The following is a 20,829-nucleotide window of genomic DNA, read 5'->3' on the forward strand; positions in this document are numbered from 1 at the left end:
TCAGTTTGCTTTGTAGCTCATTTTGGACCTGCAGAGCTTCTGTAGCCCTGCAGGACAGAGAGGGATGTTGATGTGACGTGACCGCCGCAAACAGTCAGAGACTCAGAGTGCAGCCGTGGCTGCATCAGGGCAATACACTGGACCACCAGGGCCATTTTTAGTATTTAAGGCAGCCCACAGAGCAGCCCTAACCAAACCGATGCCCTTGGCAAGTGTTTGGCTGGTGCCCCCTATCACAGGCATTAGTTCTAACTGTAACCCAGCACCCCTCTCCCAGGAGCATAGATCACTTGGGCAACCAGCAGCACATCTTACCCCTCAACTGTAGAATTCCACATTTTAATGCTCTTTGCCAGCTAGAGCTTTGGTGCCCTCACCCTCCAAATTTAAAATAGGCATAGTGCGCTCTGAAGATGTGCAGGCAAAAAAGGTGTTCGGCCATACAACAGTTTGCAAATCAAATTACTCTACACAGTAATGCAATTTTATTCATATTATATCAAACAATAATGTCTTTTATTCACATTACACCACTGTATTGCTCCTTATTCACTTTACACTGCACCGCATTAGTCTCAATGGGGGAAAAAAGCACATTGGCCCCCACGGGGATTCAAAAATAATGCACTTAAGTTTAACACGAAAAGAAACACATTGGCACCAATAGAAAAAAAAATTACACTACCCCTTCTTCACAGGGAAAAATAGAGGGACAAGGAGGGCAATGAGGAGCGGAGACTAGGGACCATGAGGTGGGGTAACATCTGCCAGGCAGTGTGGTAAGAAACATGGGGTGTGAGGGCTACAGAACACCAGGGATAATCAGGAGGGGTAGCAGCAACAGGGGAGAGCAGGGAGACACAGAGGGGTGAGAGTCACATAAAAACAGGGATAATCAGGAGGGGTGGCAGCTACAGGTTGTGCAGGGAGACATATTAGGGGGACAGAGACACTCAAAGGGCAGAGAATAAGAGAAGGAGCAACTGCCACAAGGCAGGACTGGAAGGCACATAGGGTTGAGACACTAAAGGACAGGGGCAAGGAGGAGGGGTGGCATCTGCCAGGTTGTGCAGGGACAGGGACACTTGAAGGTCAGGGGCTATGAGGAGGGGTGGCAGCCACAGAGTTACACATGGGGGTGTAAGAGACACTGGGGATAGATGACTGTAAGGACAGCTGCCTATAATAGTGCATCCACTCACTTGGTGAAAGCAGAAAGACCAAAAAGCGGGACTGAGGAGCCGGAGTCAAAGGCCAGCCGCAGGGCTGTGAGCTGAGTAGATGTTGGTTCCTTCCCCCCATCTGCGGTGCGTCTTTTAGGAAGCAGATGGGAGTAAAGCAGTCAGGACTCAGTCAGGACCCTCGTGACAGCTACTGGGAACAAAGGACCATGGGAAAAGGGACTACTGCTCATGTGCAGCAGCCCTGTTATGGCTCCGGCGGCCATATTTAAATCTCCCCGCTGCCCTCACTGATGCTCCAGGCAGCTCTGGATGCTGCAGGCTCCCGGCTGAGCTATGTGATCGGAGCTATGTGTTCCGACGGCTATAGCCAGCCTAAAGATGTGCCTCTGCCGGCCCGCAGCACTATTGGATGAAGCAGCCGGGGGGGTACATGACATCCTGCCCCCCGGCCCAGCCCGCCCCTGCTATAGAGGGTGCAGGGGGTGCATTTGCTATGGGGACCGGCGGCTGGGGGGGACTGCGGGCCCAGCAAGCTACCCCCTGCACCACTATAGTTACACCTGGCTGGTGGGAGAGCAGTGCCAGCCCACTGGTAATGTCTAGCAGGGAGGACGGGGCAGTGGCCGGTGGGGGTCCAGGTTACCGGGCGGTGGTGTCCAGCTGTCTGTTCATGAACTACAGCGGCCTGTGTACGGGGGCTTCCGGGTGATTGCGGCGTTGATCTGATGTCGGGCAGATGCCTGAGGGGAGTTTGTGACTGACCACTGATGCAGGGGGTTCCAGGATCCCGACTAGTTTCACCGACTTTTATTTCCAGAGGGGAGAGAAATCATGATGGTCTGCGATCATCGAATGGTTTCTCTCTCCTTCGGCCGCATGTGAGGGGATGTGTTTTTGGACACATCCCCTCGCATGTTACTGATGGGATGCTAGCGGTGGAAGGGGCGGGCATTTGTCAGCGTGGCGCTTACCCACTCGTTAGGAAGCCAGTGTATGCTGCCTAGCGAGTGTGCCTGAATCAGGCCCCAAGATCATATTGGAACCAATGTCCCATTATTGGCCAGGAATTCCACATCAGCAAATTAACAACACTGAAAATTCAGGCGAATTAGTTCCCATTATGGTATGTTACATAACGTTATCTTCTGCTTTACCCATTATAGACATTGGAAGTCATTACAGATTTCAGTTACAGTGATCACTATATTATTTTGTATTTATAGAAAGATAAATGTGAAAAGTTGCAGGAAGCGGTAAGACATCATTTCACTATATAACATATGTACATGACATGTAAAACTCTGTGGTGGCCACTTAGGAAATGCACCTAATACACATCTCCCAACCTCAGGGGAAAGTCCTATTTTATTAGGACTATTCCACCCAGGGGCACAAGCTCCAGGCACCAAAGGGGTGCAGGGTGGTGGCGCACACCGCAAATGCCTGACGCTGTGCCAGCCCTGCCTGTGTGCCGCCCGGCGCCTGCCAGCCCCCCTTCCTGGAAGCTGATGTCCTCCGATAGGCATGCGCACCTGCTAAAAGACCGGCACTTGAAATCGCTTCCTGATTGGCTGCTCGGCGCTCGCCTCTGACTGAGTCTGTGACTGTGTGCACTGCAAGCACTGGGTGCCTGGCCATACTTGCCTACTTTTTCATTCTCCTCTCCGGGAGAAGCCCGGAGAAGAGACCAGACTGCAGCATGTCAGGGGGCGGGACGAGGTGGACGTCACCAAGCCACGCCCCCATAGCAGGCAAAGGAGACAATTTGCGGGTCCGCGAATTGGGGGCGGGGATAAAATTATGCTAATCACGTCATTTTAGCCCCGCCCCTTGCCGCGGACCGCGAAAAATCGCTATGTAGAGTAGCGGGGAAGGGGGGGGGGGGTGAGGGGGACAGCGTGTCTGATGCGGGAGACTTGCCCACCATCCCGGGGGGCCGGTAGGTGGACCCGAATTCCGGGAGCCTCCCTATGATTCCGGGTGGGTAGGCAAGCCTGTGCCTGGCTAATATAACAGTAACATTATTGGGGTGCCAGGATCATTGTGTTGGGGAGGGCTGGTCGTCGGGGCTTCCCCTCTGGTGCACAGTGCAGACAGCGGGACTCTGATCGGGCGATTTACTAACATCAAATTGGAACAAATTTCCAATTATTGGCCAGGATTGCAAATCTGCAAATTTACGAAACTGAAAGTTCAGGAGAATTAGTTCCCAGTATGGTATGTTACATAACGTTATCTTCTGCTTTACCCATTAAAAACATTCTAAGTCATTACAGATTACAGACATGTTAAAGTGATCACTATGTTTTTTGGTATTTATAGGAAGATAAATGTGAAAAACTGCAGGATGCGGTAAGACATCATTTCACTATATAACACATGTACATGATATGTAAAACACTGTGGTGGCCACTTAGGAAATGCACCTAATACATATCTCCCAACGGTACTTGTTTCCTAGAAGGGCGCCCACGATTTTGATCGTAGGCATCGCAAGGAAAAAAATCGCGTCGGTTGCGTCGCATGCTGACAAAAATCGCATGCGATGCGACCGACGCAACTACCGTGATTTTACATAGGGAACAATGTTAAATGGCCCACAGACCCCAAATACCCACCCTGAAGTGTGAAATGCCCCCCCCCCCCAATTGTTAACGCCACCCCACGATCAACGTCAACCCGAAGCGTGCCCACGAGGGGCGGCGGTACGCGTCCTCCAACCTTTTCATACCCCAACTATCCACGCCGGCATGGAGTTGAGAATAGAAAGTGTGGCGAGCGCAGCGAGCCACCGAGCCCGAAGCGTGGCGAGCGCAGCGAGCCCCGCGAGGGGACACGGATTACTTAACATACATGTTAAGTAATCCGTGTCCCCTCGCGGGGCTCGCTGCGCTCGCCACGCTTCGGGCTCGGTGGCTCGCTGCGCTCGCCACACTTTCTATTCTCAACTCCATGCCGACGTGGATAGTGGGGGTATGAAAAGGTTGGAGGACGCGTACCGCCGCCCCTCGTGGGCACGCTTCGGGTTGACGTTGATCGTGGGGTGGCGTTAACAATTGGGGGGGGGGCATTTAACATCGTTCACTATGTGAAATCGGGTCAATTGGGACATTTAACATTGTTCCCTATGTGAAATCGGGTCAATTGGGACATTTAACATTGTTCCCTATGTAAAATCGCGGTAATCGCGTCGGTCGCATCGCATGTCATTATAATGGCATGCGATGTACATGCGATGCCCGCGATGGGCGCCCTTCTAGGAAACAAGTACCCTCCCAACCTCAGGGGAAAGTCCACTTTTATTAGGACTATCCCACCCATGGTCAGCAATGTCCCACAGGGAGCAGTTGGGAGACCCCCTGCCCCTATGAATAGATGTTGTGCTCAGTGGTGTAACTATAGAGCAGGGGCTGGCTGGCAATTTTTAGCCTGGGGGGCAAGTCCAGAGCACTGGCCCACAGGCGCATCATTAAATGGAGGATTTTCATTTAAGACATATGTATTAATAAAAATCTTAAGGGAGTATTTATTAATTGGAAATGTAGCCTGTAGGTACTAAAAAGGTGGTGGTTCTGGATGTCAACGGCCCCTAGCAGCAGAGGGGCCATGTTAATAATAAGTTATGCTGCAGCAGTGGATCCCTGTAAGGCTTGTTATATATTTATTTATTTATTTATTTATTTACTGTTTCTTATATAGCACAGCAGATTCCGTTGCGCTTTACAATAGTAGACAGTGATAAGACAAACTGGGTAACAACAGACAGACTTGGAGGTAGGAGGGCCCTGCTGCAAGCTTACAATCGTGGACACCCACGGGGGGAGAAAGTGTCGGGATTTCGGCGTTCAGGATTCCGGCGTCGGGATTTTGAACGCCGGGATCCCGACCACCGGGATTTAAACTGCATCCCTACAAAACATTTTAAGTCATTACAGATTTCAGTCATGTTAAAGTGATCACTGTATTATTTTGTATTTATAGGAAGATAAATGTGAAAAGTTGCAGGAAGTGGTAAGACATCATTTCACTATATAATATATGTACATGTCATGTAAAACACTGTGGTGGCCACATAGGAAATGCACCTAATGAACATCTCCCAACCTCGCGGGAAAGTCCTATTTTATTAGTTTATTAGCAGTGTTAGATGAAACAGGGGTAAGGATATATTCAAGCGCTGTCTGTATGTGTTCTATTCACTTCTCCCGTCCTCGTGAGTCAATATGCGGAAAAAGAAGAAAAAAGAACACAATGGCCCTTATTCTGATCGGTGAGGCCCGATCAGGAATATGCGGCCGCGACCGTGCAGGCGAATCCCCGCCTTCCATACGGATCGCCACCTCCGTCCGTACGCGGATATGTGGCGATCCGCATGAAATTGGACGGGGATACGCCTCCTCCGTCTTGGGAGCAGCCCCTGCATTCGATGGTCGCCGAACATCGAATGCAGGGCCGCACGCTCCACCAGGTCCCGCCAAACAAAACCACACGGACACTTGTCCGTGTGAAATCATGTATGGGGGCGGGCAGCTGACATCCGGCGATGTCAGATGCCCGCCCCCTACACACGCATCACGGCCTCATTACCATGCATACGCCCCGCGTTTGCATGGGAACGCCCATGAAACGCGGGGCGTATGCATAGGGTAATGAGGCTAAGTAGCCCCTCTACGCCCCCTGTGCGGCGTGTCAAGAATACGTGCGGCGAAATTGCCTGCACATGCGCAGAGTGACCTCTGCACATGCGCAGACGATCACCATCGGCGGCCCGTACGCATGCGGAGAAATCCGCACCGATCAGAATAAGGGCCAATGTGTGGGACTGTATTTTACTTTTCAAAACATACAGGGGGAATGGAAGTAGAACGTACCACACTCACAAAGGGAGTGTGTATATCAAATACGTAAAGGTATCTTTTTTTTTTCCCGGTGATAGTATAGCCTTCACCAAATCCACCCTGGTGTCCAATAGAATTAGATTGGGCGTACGTTTTCACTCACAGGATCAAGGTGTTACAATACATATAAAGGTTTCTTTTCAAGGCAAGCGTACCAATAACTCACAATTGGCAGGAATTTTCAAAGCACATCTGGGTTTCTTTAGCTTGAAAAATGTATTTTTAATTTTTAATGCCAAAAATACAAAAATTAATAAAATACACTAAGACCATAGGTACACTGTTAAAAAATCCAAAGGTGGGTGATGGATGTAGGATGGAACTCACACTAAGTGGTTAAGATATGCTGTGCTCATGTGTACAGCATCTATTCACGGGAACTGGTAGCATGCCAACAGCTCACAGAGTGCTGGGCATGCTACCATGGTGACAGCAAACAGGAAACTTGACTCTTGATCATGGCCCTTTTGTAAGGCCACACCCACATTTTGGGAGTGCCTGGCTCCATAAAAGTTGAGAGTTATGCCTAATTCACACTGCAATATACAGTACTGCATAGTGCAAATCTTTGCAGCACAGAAGACAGCTATGGCTGCACTGGTGATGATTCGTCACCGCAGACAATGGTGGCTTATCTCTCTCAGGCTGTCTAAAATTTTCACATTGTAAGCACTGGGGTGCCTGGCTAATATAAAAGCAACATGTTTGGGGTGCCAGGATCATTGTGTTGGGAAGGGCTGGGTGTTGGGCCTTACCCTCTGGTGCACAGTGCAGATAGCGGGACTCTGATAGGGAAATTTACTAAGGGCGTAACTCTCGTTTGATCGGAAGGGGTGAATTTGACCCGTTCCAATGGTGTGGGGTTTGCGCATGCGTGTTTATGCGCATCAGCAAACCCAGGGTGGTAACGGCTTTGGCACGTTTCAAACTCACCGAGACTTCACTCCAGAGAGGGAGGATGGGGACGGACATTGGGCCAGAGAAGGGGAATAGTCAGCGTTTTATGGGCATCCCCATGAAAACGCTGGCCGTTCCCCTCGGAACACAGATGGACCGATGCCTGCACGGGGCGGGGGGCTGATGTAATTTCGTTTATCTCCGGCTGAAGTTAAAATCAGTTTTCAGTGACTTTTATTTCCGGAGGGGAGAGATCATGGTCTGCGATCATCGAATGATTTCTCTCTCCTTCGGCCGCATGCGAGGGGATGTGTTTTTGGACACATCCCCTCGCATGTTACCAATGGGATGCTAGCGGTGGAAGGGGCGGGCATTTGTCAGCGTGGCGCTTACCCACTCGTTAGGAAGCCAGTGTATGCTGCCTAGCGAGTGTGCCTGAATCAGGCCCCAAGATCATATTGGAACCAATGTCCCATTATTGGCCAGGAATTCCACATCAGCAAATTAACAAAACTGAAAATTCAGGTGAATTAGTTCCCAGTATGGTATGTTACATAACGTTATCTTCTGCTTTACCCATTATAGACATTGTAAGTCATTACAGATTTCAGTTACAGTGATCACTATATTATTTTGTATTTATAGGAAGATAAATGTGAAAAGTTGCAGGAAGCAGTAAGACATCATTTCACTATATAACACATGTACATGACATGTAAAACTCTGTGGTGGCCACTTAGGAAATGCACCTAATACACATCTCCCAACCTCAGGGGAGAGTCCTATTTTATTAGGACTATTCCAACCAGGGGCACAAGCTCCAGGCACCGAAGGGGTGCAGGGTGGTGGCGCACACCGCAAATGACTGACGCTGTGCTAGCCCTGCCTATGTGCTGCCCGGCGCCTGCCAGCCCCCCTTCCTGTAAGCCGATGTCCTCCCATAGGCATGCGTAACCTGCTAAAAGACCGGCACTTGAAATCGCTTCCTGATTGGCTGCTCGGCGCTCGCCTCTGACTGAGTCTGTGACTGTGTGCACTGCAAGCACTGGGTGCCTGGCCATACTTGCCTACTTTTTCATTCTCCTCTCCGGGAGAAGCCCGAAGAAGAGAACAGACTGCAGGACGAGGTGGACGTCACCAAGCCACGCCCCCATAGCAAGCAAAGGAGACAAATTTGCGGGTCCGCGAATTAGGGGCGGGCTAAAATGATGCAAAATGCTGCGATTCATGTCATTTTAGCTCCGCCCCTTGCTGCGGACCGCGAAAAATCGCTATGTAGAGTAGCGGGGAAGGGGGACTGAGGGGGACAGCATGTCTGATGTGGGAGACTTGTCCACCATCCCGGGGGCCCGGGAGATGGACCCGAATTCCGGGAGCCTCCCTGTGATTCCGGGTGGGTAGGCAAGCCTGTGCCTGGCTAATATAACAGTAACATTATTGGGGTGCCAGGATCATTGTGTTGGGGAGGGCTGATCGTCGGGCCTTCCCCTCTGGTGCACAGTGCAGACAGCGGGACTCTGATCGGGAGATTTACTAACATCAAATTGGAACAAATTTCCAATTATTGGCCAGGATTGCAAATCTGCAAATTTACGAAACTGAAAGTTCAGGAGAATTAGTTCCCAGTATGGTATGTTACATAACGTTATCTTCTGCTTTACCCATTAAAAACATTATAAGTCATTACAGATTACAGACATGTTAAAGTGATCACTATGTTTTTTGGTATTTATAGGAAGATAAATGTGAAAAACTGCAGGATGCGGTAAGACATAACTTCACTATATAACACATGTACATGATATGTAAAACACTGTGGTGGCCACTTAGGAAATGCACCTAATACATATCTCCCAACCTCAGGGGAAAGTCCACTTTTATTAGGACTATCCCACCCATGGTCAGCAATGTCCCACGGGGAGCAGTTGGGAGACCCCCTGCCCCTATGAATAGATGTAGTGCTCAGTGGTGTAACTATAGAGCAGGGGCTGGCTGGCAACTTTTAGCCTGGGGGGCAAGTCCAGAGCACTGGCCCACAGGCGCATCATTAAATGGAGGATTTTCGTTTAAAAAATATGTATGAATAAAAATCTTAAGGGAGTATTTATTAATTGGAAATGTAGCCTGTAGGTACTAAAAAGGGGTTGGTTCTGGATGTCAACGGCCCCTAGCAGCAGAGGGGCCATGTTAATAATAAGTTATGCTGCAGCAGTGGACCCCCTGTAAGGCTTGTTATGCATGCTGTCCCTCACTGAGCGGAGCACAACAGCCGCACACAAGCAAGGTTCTCTGACTATGATACAGCGCCTATGTGCGGCAGCACGGCCATATCAGTCTGCTTTGTAGCTCATTTTGCACCTGCAGAGCTTCTGTAGCCCTGCAGGACACAGAGGGATGTTGATGTGACGTGACCGCCGCAAACAGTCAGAGACTCAGAGTGCAGCCGTGGCTGCATCAGGGCAATACACTGGACCACCAAAACGCTGGCCGTTCCCCTCGGAACACAGATGGACCGATGCCTGCACGGGGCGGGGGGCTGATGTAATTTCGTTTATCTCCGGCTGAAGTTAAAATCAGTTTTCAGTGACTTTTATTTCCGGAGGGGAGAGATCATGGTCTGCGATCATCGAATGATTTCTCTCTCCTTCGGCCGCATGCGAGGGGATGTGTTTTTGGACACATCCCCTCGCATGTTACCAATGGGATGCTAGCGGTGGAAGGGGTGGGCATTTGTCAGCGTGGCGCTTACCCACTCGTTAGGAAGCCAGTGTATGCTGCCTAGCGAGTGTGCCTGAATCAGGCCCCAAGATCATATTGGAACCAATGTCCCATTATTGGCCAGGAATTCCACATCAGCAAATTAACAAAACTGAAAATTCAGGTGAATTAGTTCCCAGTATGGTATGTTACATAACGTTATCTTCTGCTTTACCCATTATAGACATTGTAAGTCATTACAGATTTCAGTTACAGTGATCACTATATTATTTTGTATTTATAGGAAGATAAATGTGAAAAGTTGCAGGAAGCAGTAAGACATCATTTCACTATATAACACATGTACATGACATGTAAAACTCTGTGGTGGCCACTTAGGAAATGCACCTAATACACATCTCCCAACCTCAGGGGAGAGTCCTATTTTATTAGGACTATTCCAACCAGGGGCACAAGCTCCAGGCACCGAAGGGGTGCAGGGTGGTGGCGCACACCGCAAATGACTGACGCTGTGCTAGCCCTGCCTATGTGCTGCCCGGCGCCTGCCAGCCCCCCTTCCTGTAAGCCGATGTCCTCCCATAGGCATGCGTAACCTGCTAAAAGACCGGCACTTGAAATCGCTTCCTGATTGGCTGCTCGGCGCTCGCCTCTGACTGAGTCTGTGACTGTGTGCACTGCAAGCACTGGGTGCCTGGCCATACTTGCCTACTTTTTCATTCTCCTCTCCGGGAGAAGCCCGAAGAAGAGAACAGACTGCAGGACGAGGTGGACGTCACCAAGCCACGCCCCCATAGCAAGCAAAGGAGACAAATTTGCGGGTCCGCGAATTAGGGGCGGGCTAAAATGATGCAAAATGCTGCGATTCATGTCATTTTAGCTCCGCCCCTTGCTGCGGACCGCGAAAAATCGCTATGTAGAGTAGCGGGGAAGGGGGACTGAGGGGGACAGCATGTCTGATGCGGGAGACTTGTCCACCATCCCGGGGGCCCGGGAGATGGACCCGAATTCCGGGAGCCTCCCTGTGATTCCGGGTGGGTAGGCAAGCCTGTGCCTGGCTAATATAACAGTAACATTATTGGGGTGCCAGGATCATTGTGTTGGGGAGGGCTGATCGTCGGGCCTTCCCCTCTGGTGCACAGTGCAGACAGCGGGACTCTGATCGGGAGATTTACTAACATCAAATTGGAACAAATTTCCAATTATTGGCCAGGATTGCAAATCTGCAAATTTACGAAACTGAAAGTTCAGGAGAATTAGTTCCCAGTATGGTATGTTACATAACGTTATCTTCTGCTTTACCCATTAAAAACATTATAAGTCATTACAGATTACAGACATGTTAAAGTGATCACTATGTTTTTTGGTATTTATAGGAAGATAAATGTGAAAAACTGCAGGATGCGGTAAGACATAACTTCACTATATAACACATGTACATGATATGTAAAACACTGTGGTGGCCACTTAGGAAATGCACCTAATACATATCTCCCAACCTCAGGGGAAAGTCCACTTTTATTAGGACTATCCCACCCATGGTCAGCAATGTCCCACGGGGAGCAGTTGGGAGACCCCCTGCCCCTATGAATAGATGTAGTGCTCAGTGGTGTAACTATAGAGCAGGGGCTGGCTGGCAACTTTTAGCCTGGGGGGCAAGTCCAGAGCACTGGCCCACAGGCGCATCATTAAATGGAGGATTTTCGTTTAAAAAATATGTATGAATAAAAATCTTAAGGGAGTATTTATTAATTGGAAATGTAGCCTGTAGGTACTAAAAAGGGGTTGGTTCTGGATGTCAACGGCCCCTAGCAGCAGAGGGGCCATGTTAATAATAAGTTATGCTGCAGCAGTGGACCCCCTGTAAGGCTTGTTATGCATGCTGTCCCTCACTGAGCGGAGCACAACAGCCGCACACAAGCAAGGTTCTCTGACTATGATACAGCGCCTATGTGCGGCAGCACGGCCATATCAGTCTGCTTTGTAGCTCATTTTGCACCTGCAGAGCTTCTGTAGCCCTGCAGGACACAGAGGGATGTTGATGTGACGTGACCGCCGCAAACAGTCAGAGACTCAGAGTGCAGCCGTGGCTGCATCAGGGCAATACACTGGACCACCAGGGCCATTTTTAGTATTTAAGGCAGCCCACAGAGCAGCCCTAACCAAACCGATGCCCTTGGCAAGTGTTTGGCTGGTGCCCCCTATCACAGGCATTAGTTCTAACTGTAACCCAGCACCCCTCTCCCAGGAGCATAGATCACTTGGGCAACCAGCAGCACACCTTACCCCTCAACTGTAGAATTCCACATTTTAATGCTCTTTTCCAGCTAGAACTTTGGTGCCCTCACCCTCCAAATTTAAAATAGGCATAGTGCGCTCTGAAGATGTGCAGGCAAAAAAGGTGTTCGGCCATACAACAGTTTGCAAATCAAATTACTCTACACAGTAATGCAATTTTATTCATATTATATCAAACAATAATGTCTTTTATTCACATTACACCACTGTATTGCTCCTTATTCACTTTACACTGCACCGCATTAGTCTCAATGGGGGAAAAAAAAGCACATTGGCCCCCACGGGGATTCAAAAATAATGCACTTAAGTTTAACACGAAAAGAAACACATTGACACCAATAGAAAAAAAAATTACACTACCCCTTCTTCACAGGGAAAAATAGAGGGACAAGGAGGGCAATGAGGAGCGGAGACTGGGACCATGAGGTGGGGTAACATCTGCCAGGCAGTGTGGTAAGAAACATGGGGTGTGAGGGCTACAGAACACCAGGGATAATCAGGAGGGGTGGCAGCAACAGGGGAGAGCAGGGAGACACAGAGGGGTGAGAGTCACATAAAAACAGGAATAATCAGGAGGGGTGGCAGCTACAGGTTGTGCAGGGAGACATATTAGGGGGACAGAGACACTCAAAGGGCAGAGAATAAGAGAAGGAGCAACTGCCACAAGGCAGGACTGGAAGGGACATAGGGTTGAGACACTAAAGGACAGGGGCTAGGAGGAGGGGTGGCATCTGCCAGGTTGTGCAGGGACAGGGACACTTGAAGGTCAGGGGCTATGAGGAGGGGTGGCAGCCACAGGGTTACACATGGTGGTGTAAGAGACACTGGGGATAGATGACTGTAAGGACAGCTGCCTATAATAGTGCATCCACTCACTTAGTGAAAGCAGAAAGACCAAAAAGCGGGACTGAGGAGCCGGAGTCAAAGGGCAGCCGCAGGGCTGTGAGCTGAGGAGATGTTAGTTCCTTCCTCTCATCTGCGGCGCGTCTTTTAGGAAGCAGATGGGAGTAAAGCAGTCAGGACCCTCGGTGACAGCTACTGGGAACAAAGGACCATGGGAAAAGGGACTACTGCTCATGTTCAGCAGCCCGGTTATGGCTCCGGCGGCCATCTTTAAATCTCCCCGCTGCCCTCACTGATGCTCCAGGCAGGTCTAGATGCTGCAGGCTCCCGGCTGAGCTATGTGATCGGAGCTATGTGTTCCGATCGCTATAGCCAGCCTAAAGATGTGCCTCTGCCGGCCCGCAGCACTATTGGATGAAGCAGCCCAGGGGGGTACATGACATCCTGCCCCCTGGCCCAGCCCGCCCCTGCTATAGAGGGTGCACTTGCTATGGGGCCCGGCGGCTGGGGGGGGGGGGGACTGCGGGCCCAGCAAGCTACCCCCTGCACCACTATAGTTACACCTGGCTGGTGGGAGAGCAGTGCCAGCCCACTGGTAATGTTTAGCAGGGAGGACGGGGCAGTGGCCGGTGGGGGTCCAGGTTACCGGGCAGTGGTGTCCAGCTGTGTGTTCATGAACTACAGCGGCCTGTGTACGGGGGCTTCCGGGTGACTGCGGCGTTGATCTGATGTCGGGCAGATGCCTGAGGGGAGTTTGTGACTGACCACTGATGCAGGGGGTTCCAGGATCCCGCATAGTTTCACTGACTTTTATTTCCAGAGGGGAGAGAAATCATGATGGTCTGCGATCATCAAATGGTTTCTCTCTCCTTCGGCCGCATGTGAGGGGATGTGTTTTTGGACACATCCCCTTGCATGTTACCGATGGGATTCTAGCGGTGGAAGGGGCGGGCATTTGTCAGCGTGGCGCTTACCCACTCGTTAGGAAGCCAGTGTATGCTGCCTAGCGAGTGTGCCTGAATCAGGCCCCAAGAACCTATTGGAACAAATGCCCCATTATTGGCCAGGAATTCCACATCAGCAAATTAACAAAACTGAAAATTCAGGCATATTAGTTCCCAGTATGGTATGTTACATAACGTTATCTTCTGCTTTACCCATTATAGACATTAAGGGTGACATTCTATGATCTGCGCTAAATGCGCATGTTTTATTTGCGCACCATATCGCCACAAATCGCCTTTTTTGAAATCGCATTTTTCTGCCTAAATGCGCATATTTAATGTGATGCGCATTGGAGGCTGAAAAGTGCGAATAGGGGCGATTTGCGGCGATGTGGTGCGCTGTTTTTAGTCCTGAAAATGTGCGATTTTCATGTCTGAAAATCGCACATTTGCAGGACAGCGCAAGGTTGTAAAAAAAAGAACCGAGCGCGGGGTCCCCCGCCCGAGTGTAACCAGCCCCGGGCTCACAGAGCCGGTGCTGGTGACATAAAATCAGGGTCCCCGACAAATAGGGGTCCCCTTGATTTTATGAAACCAGCACCAGACTCAAGGTCCGGCGCTGGTTCCCAAAATACGGGGGACAAAGTGACTAGGGGTCCCCCGTATTTTAAGAACCAGCACCGGACACAACCAGCCAGCAGGGTAATGCCACAGCCGGGGGGAGACTTTTTATACAAGTCCCCCCGGCCAAAGCATTAACCCCCTGGCTGGTCAGCATGGGCAGGGGTCCTGGGGAAGTGGGGACCCCCCCAATGAAGGGCCCCCCCCCTCCAGGACTTACCAGCCCATGCTAATAGTCCGGGGCTGTCCTCCATGCCCCTGGGCTGTGGGCATGGAGCTGATGCTTTGTGTAAAAAAAAGAATGATAACTATTGTTTTACACAGGCGAACTATGAGTCCCAGCAAGCCTACCCCGCATGCTGGGACTTGGGGAATCACAAGTCCCAGCATGCGGGGCATTAAAGGGCCCGCTGGCACTTGTAGTTCTGCAGTGTAAAAAATAGTGCACAAAATCACACTGACACCCTGTAAAATAAAACTTTAATACACACAAAACACACACACTGATACTTACCTACCTTGAGCCCGTAGGTCGGTCCCTGGATCCTGGATTCTTCCTCCGGGGCTCCAGGGCAGAAGAGTCCGGTTCCGGGGCCTTGGTCCTGGTTCCGGGGCTGGTCCTGGGGTTCCGGGGCTCCTGGCGTAAAGAATCCGGGGTCCGGGATCCGTGGTAGTCCAGAGGGGTACCTAAGGAGGGAAATCCAACTCACCTGCTCCCCGGCGGCGACCTCCGGTGACAGCGCTGCTCCCGACTGGTACCCGGCTTGAAGGACTTTGCCCGGCGCTGAGATGTTTCCTCTTCGCCGTCTCTGAACAGAATGATTTCTCGGCCAATCAGGAGCCGAGAAAGTCGGCTCCTGATTGGCCAGAAATCATTCTGAATATAGACGCCGAGGGAGTAACATCTCAGCTCTGGATGCGCTGAGATGTTACTCCCTCGGCGTCTATATTCAGAATGATTTCTGGCCAATCAGGAGCCGACTTTCTCGGCTCCTGATTGGCCGAGAAATCATTCTGTTCAGAGACGGCGAAGAGGAAACATCTCAGCGCTGGGCAAAGTCCTTCAAGCCGGGTACCAGTCGGGAGCAGCTCTGTCACCGGAGGTCGCCGCCGGGGAGCAGGTGAGTTGGATTTCCCTCCTTAGGTACCCCTCTGGACTACCACGGATCCCGGACCCCGGATTCTTCACGCCAGGAGCCCCGGAACCCCAGGACCAGCCCCGGAACCAGGACCAAGGCCCCGGAACCGGACTCTTCTGCCCTGGAGGAAGAATCCAGGATCCAGGGACCGACCTACGGGCTCAAGGTAGGTAAGTATCAGTGTGTGTGTGTTTTGTGTGTATTAAAGTTTTATTTTACAGGGTGTCAGTGTGATTTTAAGCACTATTTTTTACACTGCAGAACTACAAGTGCCAGCGGGCCCTTTAATGCCCCGCATGCTGGGACTTGTGGTTCCCCAAGTCCCAGCATGCGGGGTAGGTTTGCTGGGACTCATAGTTCGCCAGTGTAAAACAATAGTTATTCTTTTTTTTACACAAAGCATCAGCTCCATGCCCACAGCCCAGGGGCATGGAGGACAGCCCCGGACTATCAGCATGGGCTGGTAAGTCCTGGAGGGGGGGGACCCCTTCATTGGGGGGGTCCCTACTTCCCCAGGACCCCTGCCCATGCTGACCAGCCAGGGGGTTAATGCTTTGGCCGGGGGGACTTGTATAAAAAGTCTCCCCCCGGCTGTGGCATTACCCTGCTGGCTGGTTGTGTCCGGTGCTGGTTCTTAAAATACGGGGGACCCCTAGTCACTTTGTCCCCCGTATTTTGGGAACCAGCGCCGGACCTTGAGTCTGGTGCTGGTTTCATAAAATCAAGGGGACCCTGATTTTATGTCACCAGCACCGGCTCTGTGAGCCCGGGGCTGGTTACACTCGGGCGGGGGACCCCGCGCTCGGTTTTTTTTTTAATTTAACCATTTGTTTTATTTTTTACAGCAGAACCCTGCACGGAACATTGCGATCTGTGCAGGGTTCTGGCTAATTCGCCTAACAGACCCAGGTCTGAAATTAGTGCGAAATATAGTCACTTAAAAAATGCGATGTGTAAATGCGCATAGCATTAAATAAGCGACTTGTATACTTTTCTGTGCGCAAACATCTGGATGCGATAAAAATGCGAATTAATCTCGCATTTTTATTCACCAGACCTTAACGCACAAAATATGCGATTCCAGCCCCTATGTGCATCCCATTAAATCAACGATTTAATGGGAAAATGCGATATCGCCATTTTGTGGTCTAATTACCGCAAAATAACGATACTCGCATAGCATAGAAGGTCACCCAGTAAGTCATTACAGATTTCAGTTATACCCCTTTTACACCAAAAACCCTGGTCGGACCCTGGTCTTTGAATGCTGGAGTATCCAGGGTCTGACCCTGCTTTATACCCCATTTACACAGCACTTTGACCTGGGTCTGCACCATTTACACTGAACCTGGGTCAGCCCTGCCTTAAATAATATTTTATATATATATTTATAGAAAAAAAAATATATATATATATATATATATATATATATATATATATATATATAGAAATATATATATATATATATATAGAAATATATAATATATAGAAATATAATATATATATATATATATATATATATATATATATATATCAGGGCTGACCCAGGTTAAGTGTTTTTTTTTTTTTTTTTAGGTGCTGGGGGTGCCGGAGGGTACCTGTCCTGCCTGCTGTGCTTGGTGTACCTGGGGGTACCGGGGTGCTGGGGGGTGCAAGGGGTGCTGAAGGTACCTGTCCTGTCTGCGGTCGGATCTCAGCGGAGAAGATGATGTGCGCCGTTGCTGTACCACCCCCCCCCCCCCCCCCCTCCCCGGCAGACGGTCCCTGCGGCGTATGGAGTGTCAGTGGCGGGGGTCCCTCTGGCGCATGGGAACTAGTACTAGTTCCTATGCGCTGGAGGGACCGCCGATACTGACACTCCATACGCCGCAGGGACCGGCTGCCGGATGGGGGGGAGGGGGGTGATACAGCAGCGGCGCACATCATCTTCTCCGCTGAGATCCGACCGCAGGCAGGACAGGTACCCCCAGCACCCCTAGCACCCCCGTACCCCCAGCACAGCAGGCTGACAGGTACCCCCCTCTCCTCAGCAGCCGCAGGGACCCCCCTCCTCCCGCAGCAGCTGGGAACATCTTCCCCAGCGCTGCACGCTGTGGACCCGCTGCGGGTGCCTGCACCCGCAGCGGGACCATTTACACCGATATTTACACGGGTCCTATCCGTGTTCTACCCAGGTCAGGACCTGGGTAGAGGACCCGTGTAAATGGAAACGGATACCCCCCATTTACACCGCCGCGGATCCGGGTCTGACCCGCCGCTGACCCGGATTTTTCGGCGGTGTAAAAGGGGTATTACAGTGATCACTATATTATTTTGTATTTATAGGGGTAAGACATCATTTCACTATATAACACATGTACATGACATGTAAAACTCTGTGGTGGCCACTTAGGAAATGCACCTAATGCACATCTCCCAACCTCAGGGGAAAGTCCTATTTTATTAGGACTATTCCACCCAGGGGCACAAGCCAAAGGGGTGCAGGGTGGTGGCGCACACCGCAAATGACTGACGCTGTGCCAGCCCTGCCTGTGTGCTGCCCGGCGCCTGCCAGCCCCCCTTTCTGTAAGCTGAAATTCTCCCATAGGCATGCGCACCTGCTAAAAGACCGGCACTTGAAATCGCTTCCTGATTGGCTGCTCGGTGCTCGCCTCTGACTGTGAGTCTGTGACTGTGTGCACTGCAAGCACTGGGTGCCTGGCCATACTTGCCTACTTTTTCATTCTCCTCTCCGGGAGAAGCCCAGAGAAGAGACCAGACTGCAGCATGTCAGGGGGCGGGACGAAGTGGACGTCACCAAGCCACGCCCCCATAGCAGGCAAAGGAGACAATTTGCGGGTCCGCGAATTGGGGACGGGGCTAAAACGATGTGAAATGCTGCGATTCACGTCATTCTAGCCCCACCCCTTGCCGCGGACCGCAAAAAACACTATGTAGAGTAGCGAGGAAGGGGGACTGAGGGGGACAGCATGTCTGATGCGGGAGACCTGCCCACCATCCCAGGGGGCCTGGAGGGGGACCCAGATTCTGGGAGCCTCACGGTCATTCCGGGAGGGTAGGCAAGCCTGTGCCTGGCTAATATAACAGTAACATTATCAGGCCTTCCCCTCTGGTGCACAGTGCAGACAGCCGGACTCTGATTGGGAGATTTACTAACATCAAATTGGAACGAATTTCCAATTATTGGCCAGGATTGCAAATTTGCAAATCTGCAAATTTACGAAACTGAAAGTTCAGGAGAATTAGTTCCCAGTATGGTATGTTACATAACGTTATCTTCTGCTTTACCCATTAAAAACATTGTAAGTCATTACAGATTACAGACATGTTAAAGTGATCACTATGTTTTTTGGTATTTATAGGAAGATAAATGTGAAAAACTGCAGGATGCGGTAAGACATAATTTCACTATATAACACATGTACATGATATGTAAAACACTGTGGTGGCCACTTAGGAAATGCACCTAATACTGTACATATCTCCCAACCTCAGGGGAAAGTCCACTTTTATTAGGACTATCCCACCCATGGTCAGCAATGTCCCACGGGGAGCAGTTGGGAGACCCCTTGCCCCTATGAATAGATGTTGTGCTCAGTGGTGTAACTAAGAGGGTGCAGGGGGTGCACTTGCTATGGGGCCCGGCAGCTGGGGGGGACCGCGGGCCCAGCAAGCTACCCCCTGCACCTCTATAGTTACACCTGGCTGGTGGGAGAGCAGTGCCAGCCCACTGGTAATGTCTAGCAGGGAGGACGGGCTGTGGCCGGTGGGGGTCTAGGTTACCGGGCGGTGGTGTCCAGCTGTCTGTTCATGAACTACAGCAGCCTGCTTCCAGGTGACTGCGGCGTTGATCTGATGTCGGGCAGATGCCTGAGGGGAGTTTGTGACTTACCACTGATGCAGGGGGTTCCAGGATCCTGCCTAGTTTCTGGGTCGCTGTGGCACAGAGGTCGAGCACCGGCGAGGGGGGGGGGGGGGGGGTGGTTTCTGGGTGACCGCGGGTGTCCATTTCCTAAGCAGCCATTAGCAGCACCATCTTGAGCATGCTGCTTGCAGGCAGCTGTAGAAGGACCCAAACAGGCCATCTCCCTACAGCACTCCACAGGATGGACATAGGTAGTGTTGGGAGGGCAGGGTGTCAGGGCCCTGGCTGGAGCTGCAGCTGGGGGGGGGAAGCCATCATGCGGGGGAGAGGGGGTAGAGTCAGTCAGCCAGGGCCAGGAGTTGGTGATTTGTTGTAGAGATGTGCAGGCTCTGATTTACTCTGATTTCAAAGCAGGATCTTATTGGCTATCAACTGTCAACTGTCATGTGATTTGGGATAGCCAAAAAGATCCTGCTTTGAAATCAGAACCTGCATATCTCTAATTTGTTGTAGGTTTTGGGCCCTCACCTCCCTGGGGGGCTCCAGGCCTCCGCCTCTGGGCAGGCTGCAGCGTGCGACCATCCACCAGCCCCACCAGAAATCCTCTGAAATGGTATGAATGTCCCATTTTTGTCCTACAAACTTACAAAACTAAAAAAATTCAGGCGAATTAGTTCCCAGTATGGTATGTTACATAAAGTTAACTTCTCCTTTACCCAATAAAAACATTTTAAGTCATTACAGTTTTCAGTCAAGTGAAAATTATCACTATATTTTTTTGTGTTAATAGGAAGATAAATTTGAACAGCTGAAGGAAGCGGTAAGATATCGTTTCACTATATAACATACAGTATCTACATAATATCATTTAAAACACTGTATTGGACACTTAGGAAAAGTACCTAATGCACATGGGGGGGGTGGCAGTTGGGGGAGGCACCATATTTTCTAGGCACAATAGAAATCTGCAGCACTGTACGACAGGAGTGAAGCATAAGCTTAAGGGCAAGGTTGAGACAATAGAAGGTGATACAGAACCAGGGGGAACATGTGTGGATATGGATGGTATGCCCAATGGAATCTTAAGAGAATACCAGTTATTTGTGCAGTCTATATGCCCCCCCCCCCCCCCCCCCCCCATTCTCTCAATGGCAGAGATAGATTTTGGGCCTGTAAAGTTATGAGTAGGTAGCCGCTGCCCAGACAAAAAACCCGCCCTATGCAAATCTGCAAGTAAAATGTTAAAATATTGCTTTTCACCTGCAAATCTATATGCAATTCAAGAAAGAGTGCAAAGAGAGTAAAGGAGCCCATACACGCTCCGTTCTGGGCATCCGTTCTGTACTTTTAAAAAACACATCGTATCGCATGCCTTGTGCATGCATTGTGCATGCGATGCGATGCAATACGATGTAAAGCTAGTAC

General features: G+C 50.5%; 1 protein-coding gene across 3 annotated transcripts in view; it reads left to right on the forward strand.

Moving 5' to 3' along the window:
• The window catches only part of LOC146064653 (apolipoprotein L3-like), a 66,589-nt gene that overhangs the window by 30,798 nt on the left and 14,962 nt on the right, over positions 1 to 20,829 (forward strand). Inside the window, exons 10-16 of one of the 3 annotated variants that reach the window (XM_083178411.1) lie at positions 2,408 to 2,437; positions 3,507 to 3,536; positions 5,166 to 5,195; positions 8,715 to 8,744; positions 11,071 to 11,100; positions 18,902 to 18,931; positions 20,195 to 20,224. In XM_083178411.1, coding sequence (XP_083034537.1) covers positions 2,408 to 2,437; positions 3,507 to 3,536; positions 5,166 to 5,195; positions 8,715 to 8,744; positions 11,071 to 11,100; positions 18,902 to 18,931; positions 20,195 to 20,224 — 210 coding nt within the window. The remainder of the gene's footprint in view (positions 1 to 2,407; positions 2,438 to 3,506; positions 3,537 to 5,165; positions 5,196 to 8,714; positions 8,745 to 11,070; positions 11,101 to 18,901; positions 18,932 to 20,194; positions 20,225 to 20,829) is intronic. The other 2 variants (XM_083178412.1, XM_083178413.1) reach the window with 2 other exon arrangements.

The sequence above is a fragment of the Crinia signifera genome, chromosome 3 (assembly GCF_055691185.1).
Source record: "Crinia signifera chromosome 3, ASM5569118v1, whole genome shotgun sequence".
Lineage (NCBI taxonomy): Eukaryota > Metazoa > Chordata > Amphibia > Anura > Myobatrachidae > Crinia > Crinia signifera.